The sequence below is a fragment of the Corvus kubaryi genome, unplaced genomic scaffold (genome assembly GCF_017639235.1).
Source record: "Corvus kubaryi isolate FWS band 111438036 unplaced genomic scaffold, C.kubaryi_AGA036_p1.0 37308, whole genome shotgun sequence".
NCBI lineage: Eukaryota > Metazoa > Chordata > Aves > Passeriformes > Corvidae > Corvus > Corvus kubaryi.
This window is the reverse complement of record NW_024581096.1, coordinates 22,415,422-22,436,287: the sequence shown is the minus strand read 5'-3', so window position 1 is coordinate 22,436,287 and position 20,866 is coordinate 22,415,422. Positions and strand designations below refer to the sequence as shown.

The 20,866-nt window shown below is 38.4% G+C and overlaps 1 protein-coding gene across 2 annotated transcripts in view; it reads left to right on the top strand.

The window, feature by feature from the left end:
* The window catches only part of JMY (junction mediating and regulatory protein, p53 cofactor), a 67,490-nt gene that overhangs the window by 36,747 nt on the left and 9,877 nt on the right, over positions 1-20,866 (top strand). For both annotated transcript variants that reach the window (XM_042028863.1, XM_042028862.1), the window contains exons 5-9: positions 3,615-3,780; positions 7,073-7,260; positions 15,719-15,805; positions 18,329-18,424; positions 19,688-20,240. In XM_042028863.1, the coding sequence (XP_041884797.1) occupies positions 3,615-3,780; positions 7,073-7,260; positions 15,719-15,805; positions 18,329-18,424; positions 19,688-20,240 (1,090 nt within the window). The remainder of the gene's footprint in view (positions 1-3,614; positions 3,781-7,072; positions 7,261-15,718; positions 15,806-18,328; positions 18,425-19,687; positions 20,241-20,866) is intronic.

Sequence of the window (20,866 nt, the reverse complement as noted above, 5' to 3'; positions counted from 1 at the left end):
AGGACGAGGGGGGAATGGCTTTAAACTGAAAGTGGATGGGTTTAAATTATGTATTAGGAAGAAATTCATTACTTTGAGGGAGCAACACTGGAACAGGTTTCCCAGAGAAGGTGTGGATCAACGTCCCAAGGAGTGTTCAAGGCCAACTTGGATGGAGCTCTGAGCAACCTGGTCTAGTGAAATGTGTCCCTGCCCATGGTGTGGGGGTTGGAACTAGATGAGCTTTCAAGTCCCTTCCAACCCAAACCACTCTATGATTCAGTGAATGCATCCATTCTCTGATTGGTATGAATGCAACAACAAAGACTGTAGAGATTAAATTATTTGCTTTAGTTAATGCAGGAAGTTGTGGCATTATAGGAAATTGAACTTGGCTCTCCGTTTGAGTTTTTTGTTCCACCACTGTGGTGTTTTAACCCCAGCCAGCAACCAAGACCCATGTAGCTGCTCACTTGCTCCCTCACAAGTGGAATCAGGGAAGGGTTCAAAGCCAGAACGCTCATGGGTGGGTGAGATAAAGCCAGTTTAGTAGGGAAAGTAAAAGCCACACACATGAGCAAAGCAAACAAGGAATTAATTTGTGGCTTCCCCTGGGCAGACAGGTGTTCAGCCATCTCCAGGAGTGCAGGGCCCCATCACAGGTAACTGTGACTGGGGAAGACAAAACTCCAGCATTCCAAATGTCCCTCCCTTCCTCTTTCTTCCCCCCACTTTATATACTGGGCATGATGTCACATAGTCTGGAATATCCCTTTGGTCAGTCGGGGTCACCTGTCCTGGCCGTGTCTCTTCCCAACCTCCCATGCACTCCCATCTTCCCTGCCAGAGTGGCCATAGGAAAAGTGGAAAAGGCCTTGGCTCAGTGTAAGCCCTGCTCAGCAATAACAAAAAATCTCTATATTATCAACCCCTGTGTTCAGCACAAATCCAAAACACAGCCTCATCCAAAACCAGCACGACTGCAGAATGTTTCCCATACCATTCTCATGTTAAATTTCTTCTTGTTTCTTTCACTGTGTTAATCAGCCTGAGAGCTACTAAGAATGCAGCAAATTAGTGGTACAGATCAGGTAAAAACGCATAAGAATTGCTCTCAATTAAGAAGAGAAATTTTTAACAGAATATGCTGAAATATGCCCAAAAGTGATGATACTGTTTTGAATTATTAGTATCTTACATGAAGTTTTAACATAAATCGTTGAAATTCAGGGTCTTCATTTTACTTTTTCATGAGGTGCTATTATGTATCTAGGATATCTGCCCATGATGCTAATTTCCAACTTCTGTTGCACCTGAAAGTTGAATGTAGTGGTGGTGTACCCCTAAAACAGAACAGATAACTAACAGCATCTGTATTCTGTATGTAGGGCTAAGGTACAGTTGCCAAGTCCTTTATCAGGCAGACACCAGTGCAAGTGAATAAAATACTCAGCTGCTATAACTTGGTGAGCTGGTACTTCTGAAGATGATCTCTGTGTGTCTTTATGTCTTAATATTTAAGTTTTTATATAGACTGTGGATTTAAATTTGGGAACATCTGTTTTTAAGAAAAAGATTGCGAAGGTTTGGGTCAATTCCACAGTTTACGGAAAAAGGGAAGTTCTTAGGTGTGATCAAGTTCGAATGACATTACCTTAATTTAAAAAGCAAACAAACATTTCCCACACTCACTTCCCTCACCCCCAAAGCCACCAAATTTTGCTGCATTTTTACAGTGAGGAAATCCTAGAAAAATGCCAAACCCCTTGAAAGATGCCAATATCCTGCCTGAACAATGACCATTATCCCTCTTATATGGAAAAAATGAAGAATTCTAGAGAACTTTTGTCTTGAAAAGTAGCCTCTAATTCACTCCAAATATACCATCATTATGTCATTTACTGTTCTGGTCAAATTAGTAACTTAATATGGATGCAGAGTAATAAAGCTGCGTAACAAGACATTTTTGTGTAACACTGGACTCTAAAATATACATGATACATTAATGATTTTAAGGTTTATGGTGTTCCCTTAAGGACTTACTGAGCTTTTCAGACTAATAGTTGATATACAAAAGATGCATACAGGAAGTACAAAGTATAGCAGAAGAAACTTAAAATAGAGGTTACAAGAATTGATTCACAGGTCTTCTGTCTAGCAGTCTTATATGGAAATAAGTATACTATACAGAACTACTTGTGTTTAACTGAGCTGTGAAATCCCTATCAATAGATAATGATGCAGGTGCTGAAAGCATACATGCTTGAAAAAAAAAAAAGGATAGGACAAATTTATTAATTAAGTCCAGTAAGTCTGTTTTGTATAAAAGGCAGCACTGTGGTTTAAGTTGTACTGCAAGTTGTGCTAGAGGCTTGTGAAGCATTTGGGGAAGGTATTGCTGCACTGCCTGCTATGTGCTATGTTTCATCTACCTGGATTTTTGCAGTTAACATTTTCCAGAAACAGGGTATTGAGTAAAATGGATTGGTTTAATTCAGTACAGCTACTTTTCTAGTTTAGTATAGTCGTATTTAACTACGTGTGACAAGTAAAACTCAAGGAACCTATGTGTGGCTCTTCATTACAGACTCAGATTTGCAACTTGAAGATAACACCATAATGTAGAGGACATACTAGCAAATACTTTTTAATTGTGTAGTTGACTAGGTCCTGTATTTTTGCTTGATAGACATCCTTTTTTAGTGATTGACTGACTGTAATATGAAACTGGAGGTTTCTTCTGAATAGTAAGGTAGACAGATCACAAATCTCCATTAAAATTTACCAGTACTTTCATCCATTATCTGAGAGAAACTATCAGATACACATACTTTGAGCAGTTAGAGAATTTGAATGTAGCCCTAACTCTTCTGCATGTAGTTTGTGGAGGTGCATGAATTCCCTCCAAACTGAGAGCGCACATAAGATCCCCTTACCTGTTTCTATTTCTTAAATATAGTCTGAATGGCTGACTGTATTGAGCAGATAAATCTTGTTTGACTGAATGAAAGAGAATGGTTGCACTTCGCTTCGGTTGTTTGTCACTCTCTTATTCAAACATGTAATACAAATGAGTACTGAAATAAGTATTTTAATCTGTGTATTTATTCTCCTGTGAAGGACTCCAGAAAGAACAGAACAACTAAGTTGTCATTACAAGAGGATAAGTGCATGTATTTATCCCTGTTTTCACATCCTTTCACGTTTTTTCCTCAGTTCTGCTGTAATAAGTTTTAACTGCAGCTTTCTAGATGCCTACTTTTAGACTTCTGGGATTGAAGATAGGAGAATTCTAATTTCATTATGTACCTTGAGAGAATAAAGTAATAGAGTAAAAGAGTGTGAGAGATGTTTCACATTATGCACGGTATGACTTGACACTTGACAGTCGCAAAGTGTAATTCAGTGCCATGGATTTGTTTCAATGCCATGTAGAAAAAAATGTCAGATACTAAAGGCATCTTAGTGTGTGGCTGATCAGAACCTATCTTATGGACTTGTTGTGTTCAATTGTTACATTTACTGTACCAGACAGTATCTAACTGTAATCATAAAATCTGTGGTTTTGTGCTCATCATTATCATGGAGTTGTATGGTGTTTGTTTGTTTGTTTGTTGTTTTCTCTTTTTATTTAGATGCAGAGCCTGAAAGGTGGTACAGAAGCCTTAGCCCATTTGGACCACTTAGAAGCTGATTACTATGACCTACAGCTTCAGTTATATGAAGTGCAGTTCGAGATCTTGAAATGTGAAGAGCTGCTGCTGACAGCACAGCTTGAAAGCATCAGAAGATTGATGTCAGGTGCTTTCTTTATTTCAATTAATACATAATCCGTGAAAGATAATTTTCTTCCCAAGAGTCCAGTGAAGCCTGTGGGAATGAAATGAGAACAGATTCTTTGCCGTGTGAAGAGCTGCAAAAGTACAGTTAAATTAGAATTTACACCTGTTCATAAGGCATATACATACATATACAGAAGTTCGGTTATGGTTCTTATTGCCTGTATTTGGAAGTTTGCATGTAAGATACTCAAACTATGTAAGTTTTGAAGGGCTAAGATTGGAGAGAAGGAAATGTCTTAATTGCGGGACTTGTCTGACTGAAAATATGTGTTGATATTACTCATTTCTTGAAAGTGATTGGTTTTCAAAAGCTATCTGCAAATTGGATTCCTTCTGCTAAACTTTGAAGCTCGTATTGTTATTTCAGATTTAGAGCAGCAATGCAAACCTTATGCTTCCAGAACCAACTATCCTACTATACCTCATGTACTTAGAAACTGTGGAAATGGTACACATAAATCATACAGCATTTTTTAATCCAGTTCTATCCTTTACCCTTCTATCTTTAATGTTTGTATTTACGCAAGCTTTGTTTTACTGTTTCAGTGTGTAGGCCTTGCATAACAAATTTTGCTATGGATAGAAAATTCTCCTAAGGGAGATTTGAAGCTTGATTGTATTTTGAGTTGGCTCTGGAAAAGGAGAAAACATAGGTATCACAGATTCATCTCACTGTAACATGAATCTTCGCCTTTATGGCTTGGTGATGGAAACAACTGTACTAGTATGTATGGAACATAAAGATTTGGAACTTTGTAAATGACTGACAGAAATGCAGCAGCTTTGACTGGGTGCTTCTGTGGAGAAGTAGTTGGTGATTTTGAGGTAGATAGATTTTGTGCTTGGGAAATCAGACGTGTAGTTTTGGTACTGAAGACATGATATGGTCTGCTTAGCTACAAACTGAAAGAAATCCCCTGAATGGGAGACCAAGAAGAAATGTATATCAAAATCCTTTGGTGTAGTGATAGTAAAACCTTTGGGCTGTCAGAGACTAAGGTGTAAAAATGTCATAGGTCATTATGACTTGTCATTAATGTTTTTTCCAGAAATCTCAAAAAACATCAACCCACAACCTAATCCAAAATAAAACCCTCCAGTCAGCTAAACCATCACCCCGTTCTTCCCTCATGGCAACAAAACAGTTCATTGTTCTGGCTTCCTTTGCTGTTTTAAACTTGTAAGATGTTGTTTAATAATAAATCCAAAACTATCCCATAGGACAGAAAATGAAAAATATAGTTCCTAAATGTGAGGGACTTGTTCAAAGCATGAAACTACCTTCTCAGGCTTTACTTAGGTGGATAGAACAATTAATGTGAAAAACAATGTGATGCGGAAGTGACTACATATGTTCCAGACTATTCAGCACCAAATCTGAATTCAAGCATCTAAAACATTTAGTGATCTTTTAATATGTGTTGTTTCATATGATGTCAGAAGAAAAGCATGGTCTGTTATACTTTCTTTTTAAAGTGTACTGATAGTTACGTAACAGACTTTTGATTTTGCACGTCTTTATGATTTGAGATTTGTGTGTGTAAGCCTAGTAGGTACTGTTGCTTTTCTTTCTTTAGTCTTTGACTGTCTTGGTTCTGCAGAGGTAGCTCAGAGAGTTCTCATGATCAGATCGCATGATCTGAGTTGCCTGCACTGGGTTGTGACCTAGAAGAACATCTTTGCAAATTCAGCAAAGGATCTGAAAAGGATCAAGTGATAATAGATTGCCATATTATGAGCAACACTAGTGTTTTTTCACTGTCATTAAGCAAATACCTGCATTGAAGTTCCCAGAACATAATTTTATTAGGTTAGAATTTACAAGGGTTTTATCTTATTCATAAAAAGTACTAGTACATTCTTGTTAAAATGGTTTTGTGGTGGATGAACTCGTAGATTTCTGTCTTCAACTTTGCTTGAAAGTCTTCTAAAGCAAAATTCGCATGTAAATTCTCCCATTTTATAACTCTGTAGTAAAATATAATTGTTAGCCATGAGTCTTCTTCTTACTCAGTGATATCTCAAAGGGAGTTCTAGTGGCTTGGCAGTTTTTACATATTGATGAAGCTTTACAATGTTTTTATTTTTTAAACCGAGCACTGAAATAAAGAAACTGTGGTTTTTATTAGCTTTTATTTTGAGGTGAATGTCTTGCTGTGCTTTCTTGTCTGGTTCTGCCATGAGTTCTACTGAGCTAAAATTAGCATGGCAATCAGAATTTTGGCTGCAGCAGAGACTGTACACACATATAACATGAAGTGACAACAGCTTTTAAAAATGGACTGTGTACTGAGGAAAACCCTGTGCTTGTCCCCAAATAATCAAGCAGCTGAAGTAGGAGCAATTACAGTCTTTCTGAAAGTAGTTGATAAAATTGAAGAAAGTTTGGTGGAATAGATACTTGATAGACATGCCAGTTGCATCTGCCTGTTTCAGACAGCAGTAATGCATTTCCCTCTTGGTGTATTACAAATTTATCCTACTTTCTATGCCAGTGGAATAAAGAACAAGAGGTCTTTGCTGCTTCTTCATCCCAACATTCTTCAAGGATTTATAATCACCACTGTTTCCTTCTTGGCAAGAGATGAGAAGGCAGCGTTCAAAGATGAGCTCAGTGTTATTCCAAATGCTTCACTCAGGAAGCTAAAAATCATGAGTGTTGATAAAACTATTAGTAATTACCTCCTTTTCAGGCCTGTAATGCTTTGAAGGATTGCCTTGAAGTTTCCCTCCCTCCCTCCCAGGAGCAGTGACTGGGACATCAAAAACCTATGAGAGGGTTTTTGGTGTCCTGTTGCCTGATTCCCCTTACATGAAATTACCAGCTGGTGGTAACAGAAGAATCCCATGCCAAAGACTTCAGATAGTCTTGTCTATCCTGAACTTCATGCTGAAGACTGGAAAAAATTGGTACACGCTGTGGGTCCCTTGTGAGACCCAAAAACGTGCATGGGCATTGTGTTAAAATTACACTACACATAATACATTTAGAATTGCATTTGTGTTTTAATACTCTGAGCTTGCCTGAATAGCAGGCTGAGCTTCATTGGAATTAATTTCTGTTCCTCATACAGACTTCGAAGCCGTATAGTACCTTACTGTTTAATGCTTTTCCTCTGACCTTTTGATTTTTGGTAGTCCTCTGAAAGGGCTGTGGCATTAAATCTTGCAACTCAGTGGGAGGAAAACAAAATGTTAACCAAATACGAACTAATGATTCGATTTTTTCATTGCTGACATCTTTAAAACAGAGAAGAGAGATGAAGTGGTGTATTATGACACTTACGAAAGTATGGAAGCCATGCTTGAAAAAGAGGATATGGCAACATCTGTACACTTGCAAAAAGAGGAGCTGCAAAAGTTACAACAGAAAATCCGCCAGCTGGAAGCAAGGCGTGGACGTATTTCAGCCAAGAAAGCCTACCTCAGAAATAAGAAGGTACTGTTTAATTGCCTTTATTTTGGACATAATTAGCAAATTTAATAAAACTTCAGAAGGTTTCTTTTCAGATACTAGTTTCCCAGAATTTTTGTGGGTTATATTTATTGTTTGCTAAAAGTTGTTTTGCAGAATACTAAATACAATAGCATGTATCATTAAATTGATACATTTAAGAATCTGTTTACCTTTCTTCTAGCTTTAAAGGAACCTTTAATTACTTTGAAGTCAACAAACAAACTTATTTCTATTAACTAATCAGAATACTTTAATGTGGGAAGTACATGCTAGAATGAATGTTTTTACAGAGAGTAGTTCTGTGTATATTTGCAGAAGAGAATTTTCAAGCGTGTTTTCTCACTAGTGAGTTCTATTTTCATTCTCTTACCCCATCCTTTTAAACTTATGTCACATGTTGTTGATACTCTGTATTTGGCAGATCTGTATGAAATCTAGTCTATATTCTTAATTTGTAATTCTAGGTGTGCTATTTAGGTATTTGAGAGACCACTGTAATACTTGTTAGAAAATAGGTTCCACCCCACACTATGTACTATATGGCTGTGCAGAAATGTCAGTTGAGGCCTCATTCTGGGTTAGGATCAGTGGTCGATTTGGTTGTGTGTTCCCAGTCATGTCCCTTTATGTGAAAGATGACCCTTTCACGTAAGGAGTTCTAGCAGATTCACGGTAAACCCTTCAGGTCTTGCCTCCATAATTAATATATATGTTTCTATACCTAAATCTGAAGCATAACAGAGCAAATGGAAAGTTGTTGATACATTTTATATATTGGATTTTTTATATTTTGTCAGCCACTGCCTGGTCTCTGGTTAACCCAATATGGAGAAGGCTGCAAACAAACTATTAGAAGAAAGGTGTCCTGTTAGCCAATTATGTGAAGTAGCTTGCTTAGCCATTGTGTTTGTTTTATATGAATTCATAAAGAGAAGAAGTATCAGGAGCCTGGACCTGTTAGTATTTTAAGTAAGAGAACCATCTGTCATGTTTTGCTGATTTACACAGGCTACATTATAATAGGATATTTTCTCCTGAATATGAAAAGAAACTGCTGGCACCTTACAAAGTAGACAAACCTGTTCGAAAGCGACAGCCTGGTTGCTGTTCTTTGCTTAACTTACTGGAGTTAACAGGTCAAGAAGAAACCCTGAAGCAGGAGTAGAGATTTTTTGGCATGTCTATTATTTGTTCAATGAGTTAGTCATCTTCAGTGGCTCATTTGTTTCAAGGTTATGCTATGATAGGATACCTTGTTTAAGGTGAAGGAGTTGGTTTTGGCTGTAGCAGGAGTAGCAGCATGCCTGGTTGTGCACTGTGACAAGGTACAGAGCTGGGTATGGTAGCAGTGCTTGTCTGTGTCTGCATGCAGGAGTGATGTAGTTACATCTTCTCAACATTGTGCTGGGACAGCTGTGGCTATACTGTTTTCATGACCTGAGACAGTGTGTCCACGTGGAACTAGGATATCACATCACTCTCAGAACCAGTTCCAGCTGTCTTACTTCTTTGCTGAGCATAGCATTCTCTGCAGTTGGGTGCTGCAGGGAGATGCTTAGCTTTCAACTTTTAGAAAAATCAGAGTAGAACAATGTGTGTTTAAACCTGCAGGGGAAAATCAATGATCTTTACTTAAACAAAAATAAAGGGCAGAATCTGTTGTTGTGTGCTGTTGTGTGGCACTTACTGGGCAGAAAAGAATATGGCCGTTTTGTAGCTTCTCTTCTTACTGCTGGGTACCATAAGTCCTACTAAGCTGACTGGCAATTACCTTAAAATCAAAACTCATATCTTTGTCTTATCTTAAGCAACCTTTGTATTTTCAATGACTCTTCTGGTGATACTGCAAAGCATTGTTAGTGAACACTATTTAAGGTGCCTGATGTGAGTAGTTGTATTAGTGGGAGAAAAAAAAGAATTCTTGGTCTGAAGCATTTGCAGGTTAAGTCAAGCATGCAGAACTAAGATACAGATGGGGTACAAAAGACTCTAGATGGTGAGAATGAGGGCAGTGATGAAGGAATGCTTTGTGAAGAAAAGTGGCTTTTTGAGGGTGAATATGGAAAGCACATACTGTGTGGTAAATCTGTGTCTGTGTCAATTAAGAAACATTTGTTGTTGAACAGAGATGAGAGTGTACTTAATGCTTTTCAGATTGTGTTCCTGACCTTGCATGTTTCTTAAAACAGCCTTTTAAACAGGTGTTCTGTTTTGGATTGGGTTGATGAGATCTTGGTGGTGGATTGATGGGTTTTTTCCTCTTTTTTGTTGGTGGTTTTTTTGTCTTGTTTTTTTTTTTACCTTGTCAGTTCTGTAGTTGGAAACAAAAAGCAAGATACGGATTAAGTGGTGTATAGGACAGTCTTGAGATATATTCAGAAATTGGAGTCCTTGTTCATTAGCAAGTTTTTGGCAACTGAGGATGCCCTCAGGGAGTGTCTCCTTTCTAGCAGCAGATATCAGGATTAAGGAAACAACAGGAAATTTTCTCTATCATCAGTTTTATTTTTTGAAAGAAGGTAATTTCATCATCCAGGTATCTGAAAATCTTTTCTGTTGAGGAGATATTATAAATTACTCTTTATAGAGTAACACAATTTGTTATTTAAACATAAACTTTAGTGACTATAGTTTTTCAGAAATTCCTTCCCTAATTTTGCAGATGATGCATCAGTTTTTCAGCGATGTTGTCAAATAATTGTACCAAGCCTTTATTTAGAAACTTTTGCTAAAGGTGTGTTAGAAACATAACTCGACTGTGACTTAGAATAACTGAACTGGCATTTTAAAAATTCGTGGTTTTACAGGGCTTGGTATCTCTTCACTGTACTACCATGAGTATAAATGCTTTATTCCCTTTTTTTTAATGCAAATAGGTTTAATGCAAATAGATGCAAATTTGCATTTATTAAGCAATCATTTCCTGATGTTCCTTTGTGTTGATGACAGTGAGATATTAAAAAATAAATTTTTAATATTAGTTTCACTTTTTTTTTCTTATTTCTATAGAGCTAGTTATATATTTTTCATGCAGGAAATTGCTGTTGTTATGCCAGTCTACCCCCTGCTGGCTGCACATTAGTAATAATTAGAATGTCATATGGAACAAGCAGCTGATTTATTAGAGAGCTAGATTTAATAGCAAAGAGTCAAGGTGAAAAAAATGGAGAGAAAGTGTCTAGAAAAATATTTGAAAAAACAGAGTTGTGATGAGATCGAATTATTTTGCACTTAGGAGGAGTATTCCTTATCACGAACAGACTGGGAGAAGCAACTGGTTGGTGAAGCTGTTTGGAGTATGTTCATAATGTGTGCTTTCATCTAGGAAACTTCCTCACATGCTTTTGTGTTCATTTAATAGGGCACCTTTAGAATTTTGCAAGTCCACATTTTAAAGCACAGCCCGTGCCAAAATAGGTGTTAACGTTGATACAGTGACAGCTGGCATAGGATTATTGGTATTGTATTATTATTATTATTATTATTATTATTATTATTATTATTACAACAACAGCAGCATAAAAGCATAACTAAACTGAATGCTTACAGTAAAATATGGTTTCTGCATGTGAAAAGCTAACCTTTTAACTGAGATGTTTTTTAAGCTGAACACAAGACTCACTGGAACTAGTTAGATATAATACTAATGCACATCTCTTTTACATACGTTACATGTTACTAGTCTTAAGTATTTTAGTTTATCCAGTGACGAAGGTTGAAATGGTTCCTCAGGTCTCCCTTTGTGTCTCTTTAATAGAAGTACAATTTGATAGTGTGAAATCAGTCAAGTGATTAAAAGAAGAATGGGCATTACTTCCTGCTGCTTCCTCAGTTCCATACAGTTGATCAATGTATTTCTTGAGGTGTGGCTCTCACTGGACATAATTTCACAGGGAGGTGGTAAAGTCATCATCCCTGGAGGTGTTTGAGGGGTGTCTGGATCTGGTGCTGGGTGATGGTCTAATGGTTACAATGGTAGTGCTGGGTGGACAGTTGGACTGAATGATCTTAAAGGTCTCTTCCAACCTTGGTGATTTTATGATAATGCTCCTGCTTCTCAGTGCTGAGAAGGAAGGACTACTTTGCATGTGCGATAGGCTGTATCATACACCCAATTATTGTGTTTGGTTTTGTTGTTTTTTGGGTTTTTTTGCCAGAGTTCATTGGTTTATATTCAACTTGTAGTTTGCCGTAGTCATCCATATAATTTCCTTAATGCTGCCATCTAGGTGTTTTTTATTACATTGTTTGTTTGAAGTCACTTAATCTTGTCTACGAGCAGAACCCTGCATTTGTCCCTATGAAATTGCAACCTTTCCATTTTTTCTTAGACCATTTCTGTAATTAGTTAAGATGATTCAGATTTCTAATCCTGTCCTGCAACATTTCAGCCCCTCCTAGTAATTTTTATTATTTCATGTCAAAGAGATCTAATTATGTTGAAGTAGGTTGTTTATTAATGCAAAGTCAGCACCAAATACATTTTGGTCAGGTTTGTCCTCTTTATATACTTAAAATATCTTTCATTATTTGCATTTAACCAGAAAGGTTTGAATATTGATGCTAAAGTGAAAACATTACATAAAATTGTGCCCCCTGAGTATTTGAGGCATGTCAAAAAACCCAAACCACACTTAACTTACATTTTCTCATTATTTTATAATATTTAAAACCTAAATAGAGAGTAAACTATAAACTAGTAGTAGTATTACAGAAAGTTGGTCAGGTTCTCTATTGGTATTATGTAGCTTGCTGTGTCTTTGAAACACAGAGATGAAGTATTTTGTACTTTTGCAGCTACAAATTAAATTGATTGACCATTCAGGATTAACTCTTATCACCAGGGGAAAAAAAACCTCCAGAAACAAACACAAAACCCAGTAGAGTTTGGCTATATATATATGTTTGCCTGTTAGAGCAAGTCCAGAGTAGATCCATGAAGATGATCAGAGGGTTGGAGCACCTCTCCTATGAGGATGGGCTGGGGTTGTTCAGCCTGGAGAAGAGAAGGCTCTGGGGAGACCTCACTGCAGCCTTTCAGAACATAAAGGGAGCTTATAAAAAAGATGGAGAGTGCCTTTTGACATTGTCCTGATTTGAGACAAATTGGAGGAAAATACCCTCTGATAGAAGGCAGGTTTCAGCTGCCCCTCCCCCACCAGATTCGGGAAGAAATTCCTTGGAGGAAAGTGAAAAAAGAGAAAACTATTTATTTAACAAGTAAAGTGCGCGCAAGCACAGGAAAAGAATAATGCTGAATAATAAAACCTCTCGCTGTGGAGAGAACCTGGTATATTTTCAGAGTCTACCAGTCTTTCAGATTTTCTGTGGGTGTGGGCTGTCTCTTCGAAGCTGGCTGTTTGGTGTGGGCCTCTCTGGGCCAACTGGTGTAGGGTCTCCCAGTGTTCTGGTATTCTTGAACAGTCCAGAAGAGAAGAAGAAGAAACTGAAGTCCCAGGGAAGCAAAGGAGTTTAACTCTCTGTCTCTCTCTTCCAAGAAAAGGAGCCAAGAGCCAGGAAAAGCAGGAAAGTGCTTGCCTCTGCTCTGCAGCAGCAGCAGCAATCTCTGTGTCCTTGAACGCAAAACCGCTTTGAAAAGTTCACCTGACTTTTTTTCCTTCTTTCTCTCGGACCCAGTTTTAAAGGCACAGAAAGGCACAGGATTCATGTCTGGGCATCGAGCAGGTGATAGGGATACACATCATAAAGTCACCCCAAGACAGATACGGACAGATATTTTACATGGACAAGGCAAACAGTTTTAAACCAGGAGAGATTTAAATAGCTGTTAAAAAGAAGTTCTTTAGTCCAGGGGTGGTGAGCTGCTGGCACAGGTTGCCCCAAGAAGTTGAGGATGCCCCATCCCTGGAAATGTTCAAGACCAGGTTGGATGGGGTCCTGAGCAACCTGGTTTAGTGGAAGGTTCCCTGTCTGTGGCAGGAAGGTTGGCACTAGATGAGCTTTAAGATCTCTTCCCATCTGAGCCATTCTGTGATATACCTCTGATGAAGGTGGGACAGTATTTGCACAGAAGTCTTTGCTTTTGTCAGTTACTTGTATACAGCAGCAACATTGATGGTTTTACTGTCCTATACAGGAACACTGGCTACTTCTTTATATGATCAAAGCATGTCCATAGACAGTTTGTAGAAGAACAGCTCTTTCTGCATTTTTAAGCTTCCAAAATAATGAGGTTTTTTTAATCCCTTCCATCCTTATTTTTCACTTTGCTCCATGTCATAGGTTAGCAAGCATAGTCCCGGAAGGGACGTCCTTGCTAAGGGGTGCTTACAGTTTCCTCTGGGAACTGATAGAACCTATCAGCTGGCCAGTTTGAATATGGACAATTCTCTAAGCCACTTAAAGTTGTGATCACCTCTGTGATCCACATTTAAGAATAGGCAAACTCCCCCTCCAAGCTCTCTCTCGTTTCCGGCGCTGGGACAGGTGGCTGCGGGCCCCGAGTGGGGGCCAGCGGGCCCGGCCAGGCCCTGCTTGGGCCAGGCCGGGCCGGGCCACGGCCATCCTGAAGCCATGGACCTGTTCCAGCTGTGGAACCCCCCCCACTGCCTTGCCGTGGGCAGCCGGAGCGGCTCGGCTCTCCCCCCTCTCCACTGCGATAAGAAACATTCAACATTCCAGCTGCAAAGCTGCAAGGCTGAGGTGAGAGTAACCCTTTTATTGCTGTGAAGAGCTGAAAACCTGAGGGAAGAGAGAGAGGAGATGCTTAAAGCTGAAATTCTGTTGTGAAGCTATGATATACCAGAGTATCCTGTTGTAATTTCATGAAGATATGGGGGGTGGAGTGTTCAACTCGTGAGCAAAAGCACCTGCGCTGAGATAGGCAGATGCTGACGCAGCTGTAATTTCATGAAGAGTTTGGACAGGGAGAGAGGGACCAGATGAGGACTTTTGCTCCAAACGGGAAAGGAGAAAACCTCAGTCCCTAGAGATGCTCCCAGAGATAGTCCTAACGATGAAGATGATGAAGACCCTTTGCTCCCAGGGAAGGAGAAGGGCCTCTGTTTTTGTTTCTGAACGGCTCAACCTTAAAATTGTACCCCAAAACACTTCAAGAGTGGACCCTCGAAAGCAGTTGCGGGAAAAGCTGCAAGTCGGGGGAAAGGACTCACACGCAGGCAGAGAGACTCCTCTTCCTAAATGGACTGAACAATATTTGGAAGTGGGCGGCTGTCTCATTGTGATAATGTTTTCATAGCATGAGCAAGAAGAGACTTCTCTTTCTAAATGGACTGAACAAGGTTATTATGGAAGTGGTAAACAGACTGAACATCTTAAGGGTTGTCTTTTCATATTGTCAGTGGGAGAAGGGAGGAAGGTGGGGGGAGGAGGAGAGTTCTGAAGGTGGTATAATTTTTTTTTTTTCTTCTTTTAGGTCTGTTAATAAACTTCTTTATATTCTTTCAAGTTTGGTGCCTGTTTTGCATTTCTCCTAATTCTTATCTCACAGCAGATAAACAGTAATGCGTATTTTGGACCAAACCACTACACTCCATCAGCTCCCTCAAGCAATGCTTTCAGTGGCAAAGCTCTTTTCTGGATCTGTCCAGAAAGTCATACTAAATGGTATCTGGGAGCCCCATCAGCTCCATGCTCTGTCTGCACTACACTCGATACTGCTAACGCTGCACCTTTTGCACAACTGTGAGATTTGTTTATGAACGTACATCTGACTTTTTTCTAGTTCTGCGTGGTGCTTGTACCAGGTCTAATTCCATTGCTCATACTCTCCAGTTCCTGGCCCTCAGTATTGTCCAGTGAGGTTGGTTGTCTATCTACCTGAAGTTTGACTGTCATCCTCTTCTTTGTCAGCTGTTGTAACGTGGCCTGTTTTTTTGTTTCGTCCTAGTTTTCATTTGCTTGGGTTTTTTTTCTTTTAGCCTACTCTTATTTGCAGACAACGTAATACATTTTTGTCCTTAAAACAGATGTTAGAGATGTGAACTCAGTGTAATAAACGAACATGATGAATTGTAACAACTTAATTCCTGTCTATGCTTGCAGATTGTACATGGAAAAGATGAACTGACACCTGTAAATGGGAAGCTGTCTATTTGCATAAACAGAAATATGTGGTGCATTTGAAGAGTTAGTTCTTTTCCATGTGTGCAAACAGATGGGGTTAAACAAGGGCTTTATGAGGTATTGACAGATTGGTGTTTTTTGCCACTCTTGTACTAGTACTGTAGAACAGACATTCCAATGTCATTTGGATCTATTCTTTTGGTAGTTCAAAGTCATAGATTTGGGGTTGTCTGGCTTGGTTTTTTTTCAGTTACAGTTCATTGTAAGTTAAATGAGCTTGTCTGAAATAGGCTTTGCAGTTTCTATTTTTCTAGGTGCCATTTGCTGAATATGACATTATGTAAATCTGTATTGAAATTACATGCCTTATAGGTTACATTTTATGTCCCTGCAGGAGATCTGTATTGCAAAGCATAATGAGAAGATCCAGCAGCGTCACCAGAGTGAGGAGGAGTACAAAATGCACCATACTGTTCAGCTAGTAAGTTTGAGTTTTCTGTTCTTGAGCTTAGCCTGTCATTAATAGCATGGTAACCCACTCATTATACATTAATTAGGGGAGCATTTAGAGCGATAGCTCTTTCAAAAAGATGGTGGTTATCCCTGACCTTTGTACCATGGATTTCTGTGTCATAGTATGCTGGTAAGGGGAGTATATAGTTGTGTTAGGATGACATTGGAAACAAGTAAGTAGAACTGTTCTTTATGCTTGGCTGACAGTCTGAGTGGTTGCGGTTACCATGTGCGCGTAGATGATGCTGAACATCTCCGAGTACTGTGTCCGGTATGCTGATAGGAGTAAGGAAACCACACACATTTATTCTTAAATCTTAGTAAGCTTGGTTGCTGCTTTGCTTCTTTCTACTAAAGCAATTACTTGAATTATGTTGTATAAACTTGTAGTTCCAAATGTGTGCTCCATGATTTTTTTCACAGCGTCATTGCAGAGAATAGGCCAACTGGTCTAACTCTTACGCTGTACCTAACAGACTTATCTTAAAGAATATTCAAATTTTGGAATAGGTCTTGGGAGCTGATAAAGTATCAATATTGAATAAAGATCACTGACAAAGATGCATTGAAATCCAAGTCTCTTTAATTCAGGCTTCAGTTAGATTAGTGAAAGTGATTCTATTTCATTCTTATACATTTTTAACATTGATACATTTGTCCAGGAAGTCAGGTGCATAATTTATTTTATGGAAAGGCTACTTGTCAAAGGCAGTATGTATTGGAATACTTTCTCAGGAATTTAAAAAAAAATTTTTTTTTCATCAGTTCTTAGAATAAGGCATAGGAAGTTACTGTGTGGACTGTAGCCCATTTATCACTCTTTCAAATAAAACTTGACAAAGCCAGAGGACTTCCTTGTCTCTCAAGTACTGCAGAACTTTATATTATGGAGTTGCCTGATTGAATTATATAAAGAACCTAATGCTAATTTTTTGGGTTTGTGTGGGGTTTTTCTGGTAAAAATATAACTGAAAAATTCTAGTATTATGGTAGAATAGGTTTTAAGTTACTGGTTTTCATTAAGAATTTTGAAAAGATAACTCTCTTAGAAAACTTTTGAAAAGGGGAGTCCAAATTTGAAACCAAGTAAGAATTGCAATTTTACTATTTTACTTAAATGTGAAACAAATCCAAATAAACAAATCCCCCAAAACAAACAAAAAAGCCCCTTTAGTTTGAGACTGCTTCAGGAAAAGTTTGATCTGAATGCTTATGTAACATTCAGGTACGGTGATAGAACTACTTTTCTTCTTTTCTTTATGCTTCCGTTCTAACTTCTTTGCCCATTGCTCTCTTAGAATTTTCTTTTACCACATGCTTCTTCTCCTCACCTTTTTCTGTTTTCTGTCCTTGCTATTTTTCAGACATGTTCTCCTCTTTCTCTCCCTAATGCATCTATACTTCCTTCCAAATCACAGGAGTTGGCTTTTTATGAAGGACACCAGGCCACTAGCTGACTTGTGAAAATGGCAGGCAGACACTGCTTTTGTGGTGACTGAATGAGAGTAAAAGGTTGACAAAAGTGAAAAGAATTTTTGATTATGAAGATGTGCTTTCTAAAGTAATATTAAATGCCGTGAGTCATCTTAAGAATGAAAGCTGCTGTTTCTGCTCAGGTTTTTTGCTTTGTGGTCAGCTGTTATATCACTTTCCCTGATAGCTTCTGAACTTGCATGGAGTGAATTTCAGCTTCTGGTAATTAGCTTCCATTTCCAGTAAATTTGACTGAGGATTTAGTGTTTGTTTCAAAGGTGTAGTAACTTTGCTGAAGTTCTGTGAGAAGGATGGTTAGTTAAAGTAGATGTATGTATTCAAAGGTGTGTTTTCCATAAGGTAAAATTGCTGTACAATAAAAACCACAACTGTCCTAGGTGCAAAGAAGAGCTTCAGACATTTACTTAAGTACAATGACATAAAATCAGGCTGGATTAAGTAACAAAAGGCTCGAGTAAATACAAACCTTAAATTTACTGTTGTAAATTTAAGTGTGAAAACATTTACTTAATTTGCTCACTGTTGGGCTTAAAACTTTGTGTTGCTGAATTCTGTGAGTTCTAGTACTTTGGAAATACTAATGTGACTTGTTTAAATGGGCAGCCTTGCAATTTGGATTGTCATTTTGTTCTTTGAATGAGGGGAAGATGGATCCTGGTTTGCCGTCTGGCTAATTTATGCAGTTTTAATTCAAGGGGGCTTCTTTCAGTATAGTGTTTTGTCACTTGTTATTTTTCGACTCTCAAAGTAACAAGTCTTCCAAGTGTTCTGTTTGAGATTGAAATATATTTTACCGAGCTTTGTGTTTCTTTGAGAAAACAAACCAGGAATTGCCTACTATTTTTTAAGGGAAAGCCAAAGTCCAAGTTTTGAAGTTATGCTTATTTGAGAAGTATCTTTTAAAGTAACTCTTCACATTTAGGAGAAGAGTTTTTTCTAGTGAAGCCAAATAGAGCACTGGATGTAATATTAACATGTTTTCCATGTATTTTCTCAGAAACGAGATCAACTGCAAGATGAAGAGGAGAGAAAGAGCTCCTGGGTTAGTCAGGAACGACAGAAAACCCTGGACAGACTTCGTACATTTAAGCAGGTAACAGAAGAACAGTTGTTCTTGTCTGGCAGTTTCCTTTTCCAAAGAAACTTTCCTTCATTCCAGGACTACACTATGTGGTTAGTGATTCTCTTTCATTGTATAGTTAACTGGTCTTTGGAAAATTCACAACAAAACGTAGCATCGGTGCTTACAGATTCCTCTGGCTATTGCATTCCCAGTACCATATTCAGTTTCTATTCACCCTTACAACCTATACCTTGTGACAAGACACTTTGCAAATGTTCCTAAAAGAAGTATAACCTAAACCATACTTCTCACCAAGAACGTTGTCACCTGACGTGCCCCCCCTACCACTGATTGCTAGAATGGCTGCCAATACCTGCCCCTCCTTATTACAATGGAGCCATCAGAAAATGCATAGAAGGTGGAATGAAGGGGAGAGAATAAGGAAAGGGCTGAAAGTGCAAGAAAACAGAGACTCTATTTATTGGTGAAGAATTTTTGTTGGAATACATTAAAAAAACAAAGGTATGAGAAGTTTCTTTGCTGGAAAGCTGTCTTCTTCAGCAGTACACTCTTCATGTCCTTACTGTTTGCAAGGCTCTTGAATTCCATAACTTCTGTAAAATGAAGCAAATTTACTTATTTTAACCAGCAACTCTTCATGAGCTGACTTTTTCTATTAACTTACTAATATTGTTACATGTTACTGCTTTAGGCCTACCACAATTGTGCAAAATGTATTAGACCTGTCTTTCAGAAGCAGGTTAATTTTTTGCTTTAAAAAGGCTGTGGATGAAACTAATATGAAAAGATTAACAATAAGGCAGCAAATTTAAGAAGTGAATTTAAGTCTGAAAACCTTTGATGTTCTCAAGATACACCTTTTCAAACAGTATGATTCACATACAAGGCCAGTGTATTAAGTCAGAGAGCCTCCGACTGGTCTGCACTTGCAGAGGGAGCCATTGACCAGTTTTAGAAGAGGAATGCAAGAGGGAATTTTGAATTTTAGTTTCCAGAAAAAAACCAGTTTTGAATGTGCAACCTGATTCTTAGTGAAATCCTAATTCTAACCCATGTATATCACTGACTAGACTAATCATACTGAAACTGTGGCTTAGATAAGAATAAAAACTAAGAATATGAATAACTTTTTCATCAAGGTGGGGATATCTTTGTTTTGGTTTTACGTACAGAGCAAAAATGAAAGTTGTCTGTCAGAAATGACAGGTATGTGAAATCTAAAATAGTTCATTGCACGTGCTTACCTAATTGTCAATACCTTATTCACTTTAGCGGTACCCTGGGCAAGTAATTCTTAAATCAACCAGACTACGGCTGGCTCATGCAAGAAGAAAATGTGCAGCCAGCTCAGTGCCCTGTGTTGAGCAGCCTCAATCTTTGCCAGCAACCATACAAATCCAAGAGAAGGGTGAAGAGGTGGAATTGGAAAAAGCAGTTCAGCCCTTGCAAGTGCAGGAATCCACAAGCCTGAAACAACTTCAGGATGTCTCCTTGCCTCCTAATGGTGTTACCTCTGAGCTGCCCCATGTTAGCACTTCTCCGCTCACCAGTGACGACCTTCAGCCAGAGACTGCTACTGGAGTACAGCTTCCACCCACTTTGCCTCCACCACCTCCACCTCCACCTCCACCTTTGCCCTCCAAGGAAGATGCCACCAAACCCTTACAGAAAAGTGACAGCTTTGTTAAACGTCAGAGTGTGGAGAAGGGAGTCCAGCACTCTTCTGGTGTCCCACCAGCACATCTGTTTGATAGCAGTCAGCTAGTCAGTGCCAAGAAGAAGCTTAAGAAGACCGGTGATCTAGAGGGTTTACAGAGGAGGAGAGGTAATGTTTTAATTTCTGCATATTTAATTTAAAATTTATTGCTATTAATCTAAAAATGGTAATGCGCATCAGTTGTCTTTAGAATTGCTCTGTAGGAAAGTGTATGCTGTACTTAATTTATTATTAATGGGAAAGTTGTTAAATCTGTTTAGCTGACAGATGCTGACAATTTGAAGACTAGGGCTTTTACGACAGTGTGTAGCATACTTGTTCAGTGGGAAACCACTTGTGAAACTGGCTCTACACTGTACCATGTTAGACTAGACAGAAAATGGATCTAAATGCTGTTTAAAAGAATATTTACATTTGCCAGCCCTGCAAATACTCAATGCTTCACCTGAGGATGTAGTGTTTCATTTAATAACAGAACAACAATAATTTTTATGTAGTCCTATTGTTTATTTTACTGATTCACATTTTATCTTGCAATTTTTTATGAAACACCTATTGTCTGTGCAGTTTTATATACATCATTATATGGCAAATAGAAATTCAGATTAATCATCTCTCTTAAGAATATTGTTAATGTCTGCAGCAGCACTCTGCCTGCTGTTTCACATCCCCTGAGATGTTCCAAGGTTCTAAGTGGCTTCAGAAATTTTTTTCTGTATGACAGACAGGTGCTT